Source organism: Haliotis cracherodii, unplaced genomic scaffold (assembly GCF_022045235.1).
Source record: "Haliotis cracherodii isolate W230 unplaced genomic scaffold, xgHalCrac1.p SCAF_26, whole genome shotgun sequence".
Classification (NCBI taxonomy): Eukaryota; Metazoa; Mollusca; class Gastropoda; order Lepetellida; family Haliotidae; genus Haliotis; species Haliotis cracherodii.
This window is the reverse complement of record NW_027266282.1, coordinates 6123573-6140524: the sequence shown is the minus strand read 5'-3', so window position 1 is coordinate 6140524 and position 16952 is coordinate 6123573. Positions and strand designations below refer to the sequence as shown.

Genomic DNA, 16952 nt, shown 5'->3' with positions numbered 1-16952 from the left:
AACTGTGCGAGCGGTGATCGTTAATACTTTTACTTCTCCATCCTCAAAGTTTGAGAAGAATGATTTAAACATGATATCCTCTAATGTGTATTGAGAGAAAACACACATGAAACATGAATCGGACATACTGCTGGGATTGGCAAAGTCAGAACATCGTTCAATAATTGTGAAATAGCCAACTGAATTAGAAATATATTATCCCCGCTTCATTTTCTTCATGTATATATTTCGGTATTTGAGACATCCAAGTTCGATACAACGAGTGTATGTATAATTATGTTCGACTGTACGTAAACTACGACAAGCACGGGCTGCTGAAAACCAAATTCGAACTCGATTCTGGGGCGGTCGGGTAGCCTCATGGTTAAAGCGTTCGCTCGTCACGCCGAAGACCCGGGTTCGATTCCCGACATGGTTACAATTTGTGAAGCCCATTTCTGTTGTCCCCCGCCGTGATATTGCTGGAATATTGCTAAAAGCGGCGTAAAACCTCACTCACTCACTCACTAACTCGAATCTCCGCGGGATGATTGTCATGAACTGACTGAACAAATGATATGTTGTTTGACCTAGATGGTCAGGAACAGTCGCGAAAACAATACGGTTGTTAGAAACTGTAACTCGTTCCCTATCTATTACCAAATATGGCTGTCAAGGTCTAGAGTTACAATTTCATATACAGTTGAACCAAACGTGCAAGAGCACATAATATGGATGTTGTCACGAGGACACGGTTTCATCATGCGGTGGTCTTACTGTAAAAAGATAGCCGTCAACACGATAACGTAACACGTGTCTATTGTCCCACTGTCTCTCGTTAGGCCACAGAAACAAATTCCTGTTTCTCATCATTTCTTGAAAGTAAATGTCAAAGTAGGTCAAATAATATTCATATTTATGACGTTTTTTTTAACTATTCACCTTAAATTCAGATTACCAACCGAGAGCGAGGTTATTAAGGAGTATTGATAGAGGATAACCTTTATTAGAATATATACGATAGCTACGAGATAAATCGCAACGAACAACTAAGAACGAAGCGTGGTTTATTTCACGAAAAAAAAAAAATCTTTTATGACGTCATTTCTGGAGATTCGAACATGGGCCCGAAACATGATGACGTCGTATGTTTGACGACGTTGTTTTGAGAGGGGAGTGTCAAGTGATTCGTTCCCCATAGATGTACCAGGGCAACGCAGATAAACGCGAAGGCCGAACGATCGCGTCCAAAACTTGGAGAGATATGACAATCGGTATTGGGAAAATAAGTACAGGCAATCGACGTTATTCGATTGTGAGAATATACGGGGAAACCCACTTGTGCATAAAATGGATTCTATTTATACAGTCATAATCATTTAAATAGGGGTTAGTATTTTAAAGCTTGTGCATTTTATCAACATCCTTAAAGAGGCTGTACATAATGTTTATATCTCATGTTTTTCACGACATTGTTTGTGTCTTTTATTAGCAAGCAAAGAAAAACAACAAATAGGACTAATTATTTTGCTCGATGACAAAAAACGATATATGTACATGGGCGGATACAGCTTTTTTGAAAAGGGGGGCTGCACAATTAAGATCTATTTATTGTCTTTGGTGGTAATTTATGCAGAAATAAAGATTTTTTTCAAAATAAAAAGGGGGGGGGGTGTGCGCAACCCCCCCCCCCCCCCCCCCCCCCCCACACACACACACACACACACACCCCACCCTCTGTATCCGCCCATGATGTGACCCACCAGGAGAAAAGGGACCCTATGGGAGCAAGGATGCAAACGTGCTGTGACGTCATAAGAAAGACGTTTGACGTCAACTTACTTCCGTCGAAAATGCCATGTGTGGTACAAAAATATCGTTTTTTCTCTCGTTAGTTCGTAATGTAATAAAAACATAATTTCAAAGCATTTCAGCATACATGTCGGCTTTCAATTAATCAGACAGCATATCTTAAAACTGTAATTATTACATATACAGTCATAAGTCCGAAAATGGGACTTTGTAGAAAATGAGTCCAAATGTTTGATGCCAAATGTATCTGTAATAAGTATGAATTTAAACTTATAAATTGTACTTTTTTGGCCTTAAGATACTTTTGTTTTAAAATATAAGTCAAAAGTTGATTTTTTACCCATAAGGTCCCTTATCTTATGGTTGTCACATATTTTTTATGTGTCCTAAACTTGTCCTTGACCCCCAATTCAGGTGGATCATTTTGCTGTTGTGTGAGTTTTAACCTTCATTGACCATGTCGGCAGGTACGTGAAACGCTTTTTAGTTTATGAGATTCAGTGAACTGCGTATGTTGAATGAACTGAAATATGAATGTCGTTAGTGCAGTTGATAAGTGACTCGATGAACAATATATCAAATATTTCTTGACAGCTTTGTTAGAGGAAGACGAAGCGGTGCATAGACGTTTATGCAGAAACTCTGTCAAACGTGGAAGGTTTGCTGTAAAATAGACTACTACTACTACCACCACCACCACCACTACTACTACTACTACTACTACTACTACTACTACTACGTCGTCGTAAGATGATCGGGTGGTCAGGCTCGCTGACTTGGTTGATACATTTCATCGTATCCCAATTGCGTGGATCGATGCTCAGTCTATCACTGGACTGTCTGGTCCAAACTAGATTATTTACAGACCGCCGTCAAAGCTAGAATATTGCTGAGTTCGACGTTAAACAACAAACAAACTACTACTAACACTACCGAAACTACTACCACTACTACTACTACTACTACTACTACTACTACTACTACTATAACCACAACTACTACTACTATTACTACTGCTGATGCTACTACTACTGTTGTTACCACAACCACTACAACTACTTCTACTACCATTACGACGACTACTACGTTAGCCTCCATACACTCAATGCATGTTCAAAGTTTTGCATTATTACCCCGGTCTTTCGATCAATGCGCACTCGTTTTCCATTCTCAGCTCCCTGGGGAGTATATAACCAAATCTGGGCTAGAAGGTTCACAATCTCCATCTCATCCTCCCTGACGCCAATTCACTGTGGGTGGTCAGAGTCATGTTAGGATCGAAGCACTTGCCTCAAGAACTACATGTACTTCAGTGTGTGGAAATACCGAAGCCCTTGACACTCTAGATATATATAGATATCTTGTTAGCCTTGTTTTCTGCGTTGTCTTGTTATGCCGAATGCACGAGTCCATTCCCGACATGGTATCCGTTGTTGTGTTTATGACGAATATCTTTTGATATACACGCCAGCTCCTAGTGCTACATATATAGTAGCAGTATCCGAGCAGTATCACGGCGGGGGACACCAGAAATGGGCTTCACACATTGTACCCATGACGGGAATCGAACCGGCGTGACGAGCGAACGCTTTAACCACGAGGCTACCCCTCCGACCCTAGAGCCTATTACATGTATGTGACCTTGTTGACATTGTCATCATGATCATGATCATCATCATCATCATCATCATCATCATCATCATTATTATATAATGAACCTCGGATCCTAGTACGTATAAGGGACGGAACTCTGCACAGCGCATTGCGGCTCCATAAATACCTCTCGTGAGAAATGGGCAGACGTGACAATTGTATTTAACACATAAACGTTTTTCTCAGAATTCCAGTACGATGAGGCGTTTGATGTCACTGACGACGTGAAAAGGGTCTATGATGAACATGGCTATATTCTTATCAGGTAGTGTTTTTGTTTGGTTTGTTGTCTAACGCGCCACTAAGCAATATATCAGCGGTATGACGGCGATCTGTAAATGATCGAGTCTGGACTAGACAATCCAATGGTTGACATCATGAGCATCTTTTCACGCAATTGGCATACGATGACTTCCATCAACCAAGTCAGCGAGCCTGACCACCCGATCCCGTTAGTCGCCTCTTAAAACATACGACAAGCATGGGTTGATGAAGACCAGGATCTTCACTGGTATTGAACAAATACATATATCTATGTCAAAACATCGGCTTATTATAGATATCTTGGGTTGTTATTTTCTAATCGATTGTGTTCCAAGGGAATTAACTCACCTGTACATAAGGCAAACAAATGGTAATTTGTTAATCAATGCGGCGCCGGGTTTAACTGTTCTTCTCAAAGCTTCGTTGGGATAACGATATACACTCTTCAAAAAATGAAACGCACAGGAAGATTTTTAGTAAATTTATATATTGAATTTAATATCATAGATACAAATATGAAATTTTGAAGCTCGATAGTCACATGTTGTCGTTGTACAAAGGCATTGAAAACTGTTTCATGTCATGTCATATAAGGCCACAAGGTGGCACTGTACGTGCTTTGCAAATCCTGCAATCGGCCAAAATCTACACGACAGTTTACTGACCGGATTTCGATTTCGTTGCGCGATTTTGATTGGACTATGCATAGACTCTTTAGTCCAGCCAAAATGTAACTCCATAATACCAGCCTAGTCCGGCAAGGGTGGAAACTGGACTTTTATAGTCAGTTAACTCTCTTGCCCCAGGAAGATGCTAGACCCCAGAGGAGGTACTCTTTTATGTCACAGAACTTTGTATGTGAAAAGAGAAATTTCAATATTGACCAACATGGTCTACATGCGGCATATGGTACTATTATAGCTATGTTTCAAGTTTTATCTGTTGAAACACTATACCCTCAATTCAGAGGACTTTTGGACTCTGAGGAAACGGCACATCTCAAGAAGTCCGTGGAAGAATCGGATGCATTTACCAAGCATTCACAAGGGGTAAGAGTGAGTGAGTGAGTAGGTTGGGTTTAACGCCTCTTTTAACAGTATTCCAGTTATATCGCGGCGTGTCAGCTTAAAGTGGGAGGAAAGCCCGAAATGTTGCAGGTCTCAGACGTTTACCATTTCGGTGAAACTCACGAGCACGGGTATGGTGCTGACAAACGTAATCGGGGCGAACCGGGATTCGAACCCACGATCATAGGTTTCTGGCGTGCCCAAGGGACGCAATCTATGCCCAGCGAATCGCGGCGCCTTAGATGACTGGGCTACCCGAGACCCCGCAAGGGGGGAGACGTCTGGAGGGGTATATACTGAAACTTACTCAGAGGACATGACAGTTTTAAAATGTAAATTTGATTTAAAGTGTTTCGGATCCCCTGCCTTAACTCCGGACATAATGAGTGGGGAGGTGGGTGGTTAAGTGGATGGTTGTTTGGGTTAGTGGGTAGGTGGTTAAGTGAGTGGGTGGGTGGATGGTTATACGAGTGGGTGAGTGGGTGGGTGCATGGTTATATGAGTGGGTAGGTGGGTGGTTAAGTGAGTGAGTGGTTGTTTGGGGTTCGTGGGTAGGTGGTTATGTGAGTGAGTGGGCAGGCGGATGGTTATATGAGTGGGTGGGTGGATGGTTATATGAGGGTGAGTGGGTGGATGGATGGTTATATATGAGTGGGTGGGTGGATGGTTATATGAGTGGGTGGGTGGATGGTTATATGAGTGGGTGAGAGGGTGGGTGGATGGTTATATGAGAGGGTGGGTGGATGGTTATATGAGTGGGTGAGAAGGTGGGTGGATGGTTATATGAGAGTAGGTGGGTGGGTGGGTGAAGGTTTTATGAGTGGGTAGGTGGGTGGGTGGATGTTCATGTGAGGGTGAGTGGGTGGGTGGATGGTTATATGAGGGTGAGAGGTTGGGTGGATGGTTATATGAGAGAGTAGGTGGGTGGGTGGGTGGATGGTTTTATGAGTGGGTAGGTGGGTGGGTGGATGGTCATATGAGGGTGAGTGGGTGGGTGGATGGTTATATGAGGGTGAGAGGTTGGGTGGATGGTTATGTGAATGGGTGGGTTGTTAAGTGAGTTATGTTTGGGTGGTTGAGTGAGTGGGTGGTTAAGTGAGTAGGTGGGTGGTTATGTGAGTTGGTGGGTGTTTGGGTTAGTGGTCTGATGGGCGGGCGGGTGAGTGAGTGGGTGGGCGGGTGATCTGGTTGGTGGATGGGTTGGCAAAAGGGCGGGTAATTGAGTGTTTTACGGGTGTTTTACGTGGATAAGTGAGTATTTGGTTAGATGGTGAGTGAGTGGTTGGATGGATGAGTGGGTGTGTCAGTTGGTGAGTGAGTGAGTGTGTCGGCGGGTGGGAGCGAGTTTTGATTGTGAGTGAGTTTGTTTATTTGTTTTGTTTACCTCCGTTAGCTCTATATGTTTACCTTTTTTAACCCTATGTTTTCCTCCCTTAGCCCAATGTTAACGTTTGTTAACCCTTTTTCGCCTTATGGACCCTACATTACCTCTAGCAACCCTATGCTACTTATTTTCACCCTGTGTTAACTCTAAAGTAGAATAGGTGTTCAGCAACCCATGTTTGCCGTAAAAGGCGACTATGCTTGTCGTAAAAGGCGACTAACGGGATCGGGTGGTCAGGCTCGCTGACTTGGTTTGATGCATGTCATCCATCCCACTTGCGTGGATCGATGCACATGATGTCAATCACTGGATTGTCTGGTCCAGACTCGATTATTTTACAAACCGCCGTCATATAGCTGGAATATTGCTGAGTGCGGCGTTAAACAACAAACAAACAAGCAAACAAACCTCGTTAATCATTACGTTTCACCCATGTTTAGCCTCTGACATCCTATATGTTAACTGATTAACCATTGTTAAGCATCTGCTGACCCTGTATATTTCAAGGTTTCAGACGGTGACGACAGGTCAAGCAAACTGGCCATATGGCGTCATCCCGGAAATGACGTCACAGGAATGGTCACGCGGTGTGATAAAGTGGCTGGGTTCAGTGACAAGGTAATTTTATTCGTCTTATGACAGGCATCGGTGCGTGTATGTGTGCGCACCCGCGTCGAACCCTTACGGACCCGTGAAGCTCCGAGATATAATAGGTCTTCAGCAACCCAAGCTTGCTGTAAAAGACGACCCTTCTTGTCGTAAGAGGCGACTAACGGGATCGGTTGGTCAGGCTCGTTGTCTTGGTTGATGCATGTCATCGTATTCCATTTTTGTGGATCGGTGCTCATGATATCAATCACAGGATTGTCTGGTCCAGACTCGATTATTGACAGACCGCCGTCATTTCGCTTGAATATATTGCTGAGTGCGACGTTAAACAACAATCAAACAAACACACTGAACCCATACGCAACAATTCGATGAATGTTTCAATAAGGTCATGCCCGCGAGGAGATTATGTGCAGCGAACTATGGTTATAACGAACACAAAGGGACCACTAATTTTAGTTCGTAATAACCGTTACGGTAGTTCGTTATAAGCATAAACACAGCATATATACAACAAATTGCCGGGAGTAAAAAATAAGTTGGTTATATCGGTCAGTTCGTTATAAGCGTGTTCGTTATAAACGTAGTTTACTGTACCTACCTATCACTTCGTTACTCCTGGGTCACAATTCCAAATCAGCCCCTCCATTCATTCCTCTGGTTTCAGAAAAATATTTGTCTTCATGTTCCATACAATAAACGACTGAGCATCTGAAGAGCTTTTAGAACTTAAAGACAATGAAGAGTACACAAGTACCATCATTTAACGTCTTTGGTATGACGCGACCGGGATCGAACCCCTGATATTCCGCTCTCCGGTTAGACGTTGTATCCACTAGACCATGGAAAAAAGGTTGCAGCCAAGAGTGAGTGAGTGAGTTGGGTTTAACGCCGCTTTTATTAGTATTCCAGTTATAGCGCGGCGTGTCAGCTTAATGTCGGAGGAAAGCCCAAAGTGATGCATATCTCAGACGTTTACTACTTCGGTGAAACCCACGAGCACGGGTATGGTGCTGATAAAACCTAGAAACATAATCGGGGCGAACCGGGATTCGAACCCACAATCATAGGTTTTTGGCGTGCCCAAGGGACGCAACTCTGCACAGCGAAACGCGGCGCCTTAAACGACTGGGACACCCGTGCCCCCTGTAGCCAAGAACAGACACGATGGTTATGTGTTGCTGTTATTTTCTTCTTCATCCAGCTGCTGGGAGGGGAAAGCTACATCTATCACTGCAAGCTGATGATGAAGGAACCCCTGACTGGAGGCAAGTTCCTCTGGCATCAAGACTATGGGTAAATATTTATGATTTTATTATTTATTATTTTCCCTTTTTCGTGACTTGGAATTACAAAAATTCGTTCCTATCATGATATCAACTTACGTTTACTTTTATTGTCGATCGAGGTGCCAAAAGCACCGAATCGTGTTGTTGAGAGTTGCATCCCTTGGTTTCCGGGATCCTCCAATTGTGGGTTCGAATCCAATTTTCGCCCAGATTTTTATTTTGGGTCTATTCAGCACTGAACCCTACTCGTCAGTGTAACGAAAATGGTAAACGCCAACGACACGCATCTCTTTTTCATTCTTTAACATTATGATACATTTTGCGATATAATACGTTAGAAGCGTCGTAACCAGCTCAGTCACTCACGACCTGTTTCATCATATTTCGCTCATGCTATTAACCACTGGACCTGTTGGTGTTTAAACAAGGACGATGGGGAGCCTTGTGATTTAACTGTTCGCTCTTTACGCCAAAGACCAGGGTTCGATTCCCCAAATGAATGCAATGAGCGACGCCAAATTGTCCGTTTTCCCAATCTCATTAAAATCAGATGTTAGTTCTCGCTACCGCTAAACAAAGATCTGAGGACATCCAATTAGGGGTAACGTCAGAACGACCTTTCACCCGACCATTCAGAGCGGCGCTTACCAGATCATGAAAGTGACAGTCGGAATGTGATTTCTTATCATGCAACCCTGAAAACTTTTTACACGGGGTATTCCGAACGATAGTTACGGGGTTAACGACTGAATCCATTCAATCTAGACCATCTATTAGCCATTCCAGAATGTTCTTTTATTCAGGTTTCAAATTTTTAATCGAGAATTTGTCAAAATATGTTTCGAAGCGTATACGTAGTCGCCAATTTGAAATTAGTGCCGTAATGCACGAGTAAGCTGCCTTCTGATTGGCTAATGTCGACGTCTCATCAGTCATTCCATTGGTCGATCAAAGTTCGCGCAAGGTCGGTATGACATGACCCGTAATGGGATGTCCTCAGATCTTTGTTTAGCGGTAGCGAGAACTAGGATCTGATTTTAATGAGATTGTGGTTTTCCCTACCGTGATATTGTGAAATGTTATCAAAAGCGGCGTAAAATCATACTCCCTAACTTGTGTTTTCACAGGCCACCGTACTCTAGCTGTGATATTGATGATGGGGCGTTTTAAAAATACTCTTCCTGTTTTCAGCTACTGGTACAAAAACTGCTGCCTATTTCCTGACATGCTCAGTGTCTTCCTTCCGGTTGACCGTTCTGTGAAAGAAAATGGCTGCCTAGAAGTAAGATATATATGCTTCCGTGAAGATATTACTCTTGGCTGGATATGAAATATGAGCCAAAGCCTTATTAGCCATGTTGAAAAAGACATGGTCAGTTTTAATTACTTGATGGACGTGCATTTCAAAAACATAAAAATCTTCCACAAAATTATCCAATCACAGATGATTTAATTTGCACTGAAGGCTGCATACAAAAACTGCTTGTTGAACGACTGATTCTGATTGGGTGTAATAAAACCTATAGAGCAAGTGATATTTCTTAATCGTTGTCTTTATTTCTGTCAACGTCAGATCCTGGAGGGGTCCCATCGATGTGGGCGTGTCGAGCATCTGATGGTGGGGGGCCAGACGGGTGCTGATGTTGAGAGGGTTGCGGAAATCAGGAAGAAGTGCACGCACAGATATGTGGAGATGGAACCAGGTGATAAGCATGTGAAGAGTGAGTGAGTGAGTATAGTTTTACGCCGCTTTTAGCAATATTCCAGCAATATCACGGCGGGGGACAACAGCAATGGGCTTCACACAATGTACCCATGTCGGGAATCGAACCCGGGTCTTCGGCGTAACGAGCCAACGCTTTGGTTGAATCTGATTGGTCAATAGGAGAGGCATGGAAAGGACATAACTCGTAATAGCCACTGGTGGCGCTACGATCGAACCCAGGAATTCCAGCCTAGTTCGGCAAGGGTGGAAACTTGACTTTTAAAGTCAGTTAACTCTCTTGCCTCGGGAAGATGAATTAATGAAGCCAGATGTAAAGTAATGATAACAAATAGCACACAGGTAAAGAAGCACACAGGTGATGAAGCTAGATGTACAACTGTTTAATCCTTTTAATCCATATCCTTACTATTGTGGTCAATCTTAATCCAGTGCTCATCACACCATGTCATGCATATATACCTCTCGACACTTGGTTATTGTGACTCCAGTTTGATAATGGTGTACGTGTATACACCGAAACGTTCCTACATTCAATAAACCAGAAATCGTTATCCATAAATGTGTAGGTTTTCTTAGTTTCTCACCAACGTCTAGAATGCCAATCAAACAGTTAGAAAACTAATGAGTGAGTGAGTTGGGTTTAACGCCGCTTTTAACAGTATTCCAGTCATATCACGGCGTGTCAGCTTAATGTGGGAGAAAAACCCGAAGTGATGCAGGTCTCAGACGTTTACCACTTCAGTGAAACAAAACCAAGCAAACCTAGAAAGATAATCGGGTCGAACCGGGATTCGAACCCACAATCATAGGTTTCTGGCGTGCCCAAGGGACGCAACTCTGCACAGCGAATCGCGTCGCCTTAGACGACTGGGCCACCCGTGCCCCCAGAATGCTAATGGGATTGAATGGTTACATACCACGCCGCCTGTCTGGGCCCTAGTTAGTGTACGATACTGATCGTATGTAGTCATTTTCGTTAGAGCTTATGAAAGAGTATTGGATGGTTACATATATGATTGCATAGGTCTTCAACACATGCATGGTCAGGCTCAGGGACTTGCTTGATTGCGTGTCATCGTACCCCGACGGCGTCGAATGCTGGTCGTAATATCAATCACACGTTTCCCGTTCCAGTCTTATTAAAATCAGATCTTAGTTCTCGCTATCGCTAAACATAGATCTGAGGACACCCCATTACGGGTCACGTCAGAAGGAACTTTCATCCAACCAATCAGACCGTCGCTTACAGATCATTAAAGTGACAGTCGGAATGTGTTTTCTAATCATGCAACCTCGAAATATTTAACAGAGGGTATTCCGAACGACAGTTGCGGGTTTTATGATTATAACCATACATTCTAGGTCATCTATAAGCCATTCCAGAATGTTCTTTTTATCAGTTTTAATTTTTTTCAATCGAGAATACGTCAAAATATGTTTCGAAGTCGCCAGTTTCAAACAAGTGTCGTAACGCTCGAGAAAGCTGCCTTCTGATTGGCTAATGTCGATTTCTTGTCAGTCATTTCATTGGTCGGTCAAAGTTTGCGAAAGGTCCTTCTGACGTGACCCTTAATGGGATTACCTCAGATCTTTGTTTAGCGGTAGCGAAAACTAAGATCTGATTTTAATGAGATTGTTCCCGCCCCAGCCACAGTGACATAGATGGAATATTTCTGACTGCGGCGTAACATTATTATGTAGCCTGACAGATTATGTGTTATCGTTCCAGTCAGAGTGGATCTGTTTCATGTTATAAATAATTGGGATTTTCTCTGGCCTAAATTCGCTTTACCACATTAACTTTACTTTGTGTGTTGTTTAACGCAGCACTCAGCAATATTCCAGCTGTATAACGGCGGTCTATAAATTATCGAGTCTGAACCAGGATATCTAGTGATTGACATCATGAGCATCGGTCTACTCAACTGGGAAGCGATGACATGCATCAACCAAGTCAGCGAGCCTGACCACCCGATCCCGTTAGTTGCCTCGTACGACAAGCATGGGCTGCTGAAGATCAATTCTAACGCTGCTCTTCACCGGATTCACAAGATCAACGTTGTTTGTTTGATGTGATAATACTGACTAATATTTAATATTCACTCAATCACTCAAAACGGCGATGAACATGTTACTTTCCCGATTAATTAATAAGATAACAGTCTAATCTGGACAACTACCGATTAATCTCATTCTGTAAATATAAAGAGATTTCTTTAACACAACATATAAAGTAAAATCTCGTTAGTACGGACACTCCTCATTCCGACGGTTGATGGAGGCAAATCTCAACACACATGACTTCATGGTTAGGCAACTTGTTATACCGGCCTGAGTAACGGGCTGTTTTACATGTGTGCGTTATTTCTAGGTGACGCCCTCTTCTTCCACTGCAACCTTCTACACAGCAGCGGCATCAACAACAGCAACATGAGACGCTGGGTACTCATCTGTGCCTTCAACAAGGCCACCAACAACCCGGTGTATGAACACGAGTACCCACAGTACACTAAACTGAACAAGGTATGAACATGAGTACCCGCAGTACACTAAACTGAACAAGGTATGAACACGAGTACCCGCAGAACACTAAACTGAACAAGGAATGAACACGAGTATCCACAGTACACTAACTGAACAAGGTATGACACGAGTACCCACAGTACACGAAACTAAACAAGGTATGAACACGAGTACCAACAGTACACTAAACTGAACAAGGTATGAACACGAGTACCCACTATATACTAAACTGAACAAGGTATGAACACGAGTACCCGCAGAACACTAAGCTGAACAAGCAATGACCACGAGTATCCACAGTACACTAACTGAACAAGGTATGACACGAGTACCCACAGTACACGAAACTAAACAAGGTATGAACACGAGTACCCACAGTACACTAAACTAAACAAGGTATGAACACGAACACCAACACTACACTAAACTGAACAAGGTATGAACACGAGTACCAACAGTACACTAAACTGAACAAGGTATGAACACGATTACCAACGGTACACGAAACTAAACAAGGTATGAACACGAGTACCCACAGTACACTAAACTAAACAAGGTATGAACACGAACACCAACACTACACCAAACTGAACAAGGTATGAACACGATTACCAACAGTACACTAAACTGAACAAGGTATGAACACGATTACCAACAGTACACTAAACTGAACAAGGTATGGACACGAGTACAAGCAGTACACTAAACTTAACAAGGTATGAACACGAACACCAACACTACACCAAACTGAACAAGGTATGAACACGATCACCAACAGTACACTAAACTGAACAAGGTATGAACACGATTACCAACAGTACACTAAACTGAACAAGGTATGGACACGGGTACAAGCAGTACACTAAACTAAACAAGGTATGAAGACGAGTACCTGCAGTACACTAAACTAAACAAGGTATGAACACCAGCATCCACAGTACACTAAACTAAACAAGGTATGAACACGGGTACAAGCAGTACACTAAACTGAACAAGGTATGAACACGGGTACAAGCAGTACACTAAACTAAACAAGGTATGAACACGGGTACAAGCAGTACACTAAACTAAACAAGGTATGAACACGAGTACCCGCAGAACACTAAACTGAACAAGGAATGAACACGAGTATCCACAGTACACTAACTGAACAAGGTATGACACGAGTACCCACAGTACACGAAACTAAACAAGGTATGAACACGAGTACCAACAGTACACTAAACTGAACAAGGTATGAACACGAGTACCCACTATATACTAAACTGAACAAGGTATGAACACGAGTACCCGCAGAACACTAAACTGAACAAGGAATGACCACGAGTATCCACAGTTCACTAACTGAACAAGGTATGACACGAGTACCCACAGTACACGAAACTAAACAAGGTATGAACACGAGTACCCACAGTACACTAAACTAAACAAGGTATGAACACGAACACAAACACTACACTAAACTGAACAAGGTATGAACACGAGTACCAACAATACACTAAACTGAACAAGGTATGAACACGATTACCAATGGTACACGAAACTAAACTAGGTATGAACACGATTACCAACAGTACACTAAACTGAACAAGGTATGAACACGATTACCAACAGTACACTAAACTGAACAAGGTATGAACACGATTACCAACAGTACACTAAACTGAACAAGGTATGGACACAAGTACAAGCAGTACACTAAACTAAACAAGGTATGAACACGAACACCAACACTACACCAAACTGAACAAGGTATGAACACGATTACCAACAGTACACTAAACTGAACAAGGTATGAACACGATTACCAACAGTACACTAAACTGAACAAGGTATGAAGACGAGTACCTGCAGTACACTAAACTAAACAAGGTATGAACACCAGCATCCACAGTACACTAAACTAAACAAGGTATGAACACGGGTACAAGCAGTACACTAAACTGAACAAGGTATGAACACGGGTACAAGCAGTACACTAAACTGAACAAGGTATGAACACGGGTACAAGCAGTACACTAAACTGAACAAGGTATGAACACGAGTACCCGCAGAACACTAAACTGAACAAGGAATGAACACGAGTATCCACAGTACACTAACTGAACAAGGTATGACACGAGTACCCACAGTACACGAAACTAAACAAGGTATGAACACGAGTACCCACAGTACACTAAACTAAACAAGGTATGAACACGAGTACCCACTATATACTAAACTGAACAAGGTATGAACACGAGTACCCGCAGAACACTAAGCTGAACAAGCAATGACCACGAGTATCCACAGTACACTAACTGAACAAGGTATGACACGAGTACCCACAGTACACTAAACTAAACAAGGTATGAACACGAACACCAACACTACACTAAACTGAACAAGGTATGAACACGATTACCAACAGTACACTAAACTGAACAAGGTATGAACACGATTACCAACAGTACACTAAACTTAACAAGGTATGAACACCAGCACCCACAGTACACTAAACTAAACAAGGTATGAACACGGGTACCCACAGTACATTTAACTGAACAAGGTATGAACACCAGCACCCAAGGTATTCTAAGCTGCGCAAGGAAGTACTTGACAGTTGCTGATCGCCTGGCGCTGTCGCATCAACGCTGCCTGCACCCTACCCCATCTCTAAGAGGCGCATCACGTCGAAGGCCCGGTCCGATTTCCGACATGGGTTAAATTTGTGAAGCCCATTTTCCGGTGTCCCCCGCCGTGATATTGCTGGAATACTGCTAAAAGCGGCGCAAAACCACACTCACTCACTCACTCACTCACTAAAAGACGCAGCAGTTGGTTTGTAAAATGGTCACGTATTTTTTCAGATAAACACTTGACTTGCCTTTGCATGTGTTTGTGACGGGTGCCACAGATGAGGCGGGATACACTCATATTTTAGCGAACACCTGGTCCTGTCACTATTTGATGGTGGTTTATAAACATATGCTTGGGATATACATGAAGTCGAAATCTTACAATGGGCTCTTTTATTAGCAGGGATTACTTAGTTAGGAAACAAACTTACCTTTCCACGCAAATTGTGTGGCGGGTACTACAGGTAGAGTAGGACAGGCTTGCCCTTTTGGCGAACACCTGGTGTCATCACTGAATTCTATATAAACGTTAATCACTTTTTGCGTCAATTTTTGTCCTTTTTCTTCTTGTCACCGCTATGTCCGTGCTCGTGGGTTTCACCAAAGTACTAAACGTCTTAGATCTGCATCACTTCGGGCTTTCCTCCCACATAACGTTGACACGCCGTCATATAACTGGAATACTGTTGAAAGTAGCGTTACAACAAACAACAATCTCAATATCGTAGGTGGAGAATTCAATGGTGTTAAGTCATGTCGTGATGGGGGTGTTTCAGGTTCCCAACAGCGCCATCCGAGACTGCAACAGCAACTTCACCGACGTTACGGGCAAAAATTTTGTTGACCTCCGGAAGGACAAAACGGTCAAAGTTGCAGAACAGTAGAAGGTCTAGGTCAAGGTCAAGGTCAAGGCACAGGACGCAAAGAGCTCAAGTCACAGTGACGTTCAAACTATGTTGTTCTAATCTATTGTGAATGTCGGGTCATAACTTAGCATCTGAGTTCGATTTCGTAGCTATGTGATAGCGAACAGTGACTATCGCATAAATAAACAGAAGACGCATATATATCTTGTCACCAGAAGGTTTTTTTTAATGTTTAATCATCATCATCACCATCATCATCATCATCGTCGTCATCGTCGTCGTCGAAGCAAAGAGGGTTTTGGTGATCCTGGCACAGTCAGGCTGGTTAGGCTCATCATCAGCTCAGGGTTCTTGCCCCCTCTACCTGCAGCCCAGACAGCAAATGGGACTTCTCCCAGGAAGCGCTGCCTAGTCAAACCTACCCAGAACTTTTCCGAGAATGTGAAGTCTCCCCAACACTGCAGCCTTCTGCATTACCCAGATTGTCAGAAGGGCTGTATTCCTGGTAGCAAACCCGGGTACTCTCCCAATTTCAGCCAACAGATTGGGAAGTACCAAACCTAAGGCACCGAGAACAATGGGGAGTCGGACAACTTGGTACTTGTGATGCAAGCGTGACATTTCGTAAGCGAGTACCGCATATTTGCTGTTTTTCCTGAATCTTGTCAATCACATTAGTGTCAAAAGGGACAGAGAATTCAATCATATAAATGATGTCATTGGATTATCAAAAAGAACAAGATAAGCTTTGTTGGCCTGGATCTGAGGTTGTATAGGGATCTATTCCAAAGAATTTTTTATCTAAAATTTTCCATGACGCCCTCTACATATGCTGGGTCGTACCATGGATGGAGCTCTGTGTCAAAACCACAAGCATGGCGAACAGGATCGATCCACTCCACCATGTCGCTATATATTATGAAGCTGGGACTTAACATGCGTGACAGGTGGCATGTCGCTTTTGGCGCATCTTCCCGAGGCAAGTGAGTTAACTGACTATAGAAGTCCAGTTTCCACCCTTGTCGAACAAGGCTGGTATTATGGAGTTACATTTAGGCTGGACTAACGAGTCTCTGCATAGTCCAATCAAAATCGCGCACCGAAATCGATATCCGGTTCGTAAAGTGTCATGCAGATTTCCATCGACTGCAGCATTTGCAAA

The 16952-nt window shown here is 43.0% G+C and overlaps 1 protein-coding gene across 1 annotated transcript; it reads left to right on the top strand.

The window, feature by feature from the left end:
- The first annotated feature begins 2190 nt into the window (after nucleotides 1-2190).
- Nucleotides 2191-15981, top strand: LOC139473019 (L-proline trans-4-hydroxylase-like). The gene is made up of 9 exons (XM_071255524.1): nucleotides 2191-2258; nucleotides 3631-3709; nucleotides 4676-4757; nucleotides 6667-6777; nucleotides 7973-8064; nucleotides 9249-9339; nucleotides 9631-9760; nucleotides 12155-12306; nucleotides 15701-15981. Exons 1-9 carry the CDS (start codon nucleotides 2249-2251, stop codon nucleotides 15806-15808), a joined length of 855 nt encoding a protein of 284 aa, XP_071111625.1. The 5' UTR covers nucleotides 2191-2248; the 3' UTR covers nucleotides 15809-15981.
- The last annotated feature ends 971 nt before the right edge of the window (nucleotides 15982-16952 follow it).

Excerpts from the sequence above, each read along its gene's own strand:
- LOC139473019 (XM_071255524.1), top strand. Across the intron at positions 8,065-9,248 it reads CTCTGGCATCAAGACTATGG|CTACTGGTACAAAAACTGCT; the intron begins GTAAATATTTAT and ends TCCTGTTTTCAG. Across the intron at positions 9,340-9,630 it reads AAGAAAATGGCTGCCTAGAA|ATCCTGGAGGGGTCCCATCG; the intron begins GTAAGATATATA and ends TGTCAACGTCAG.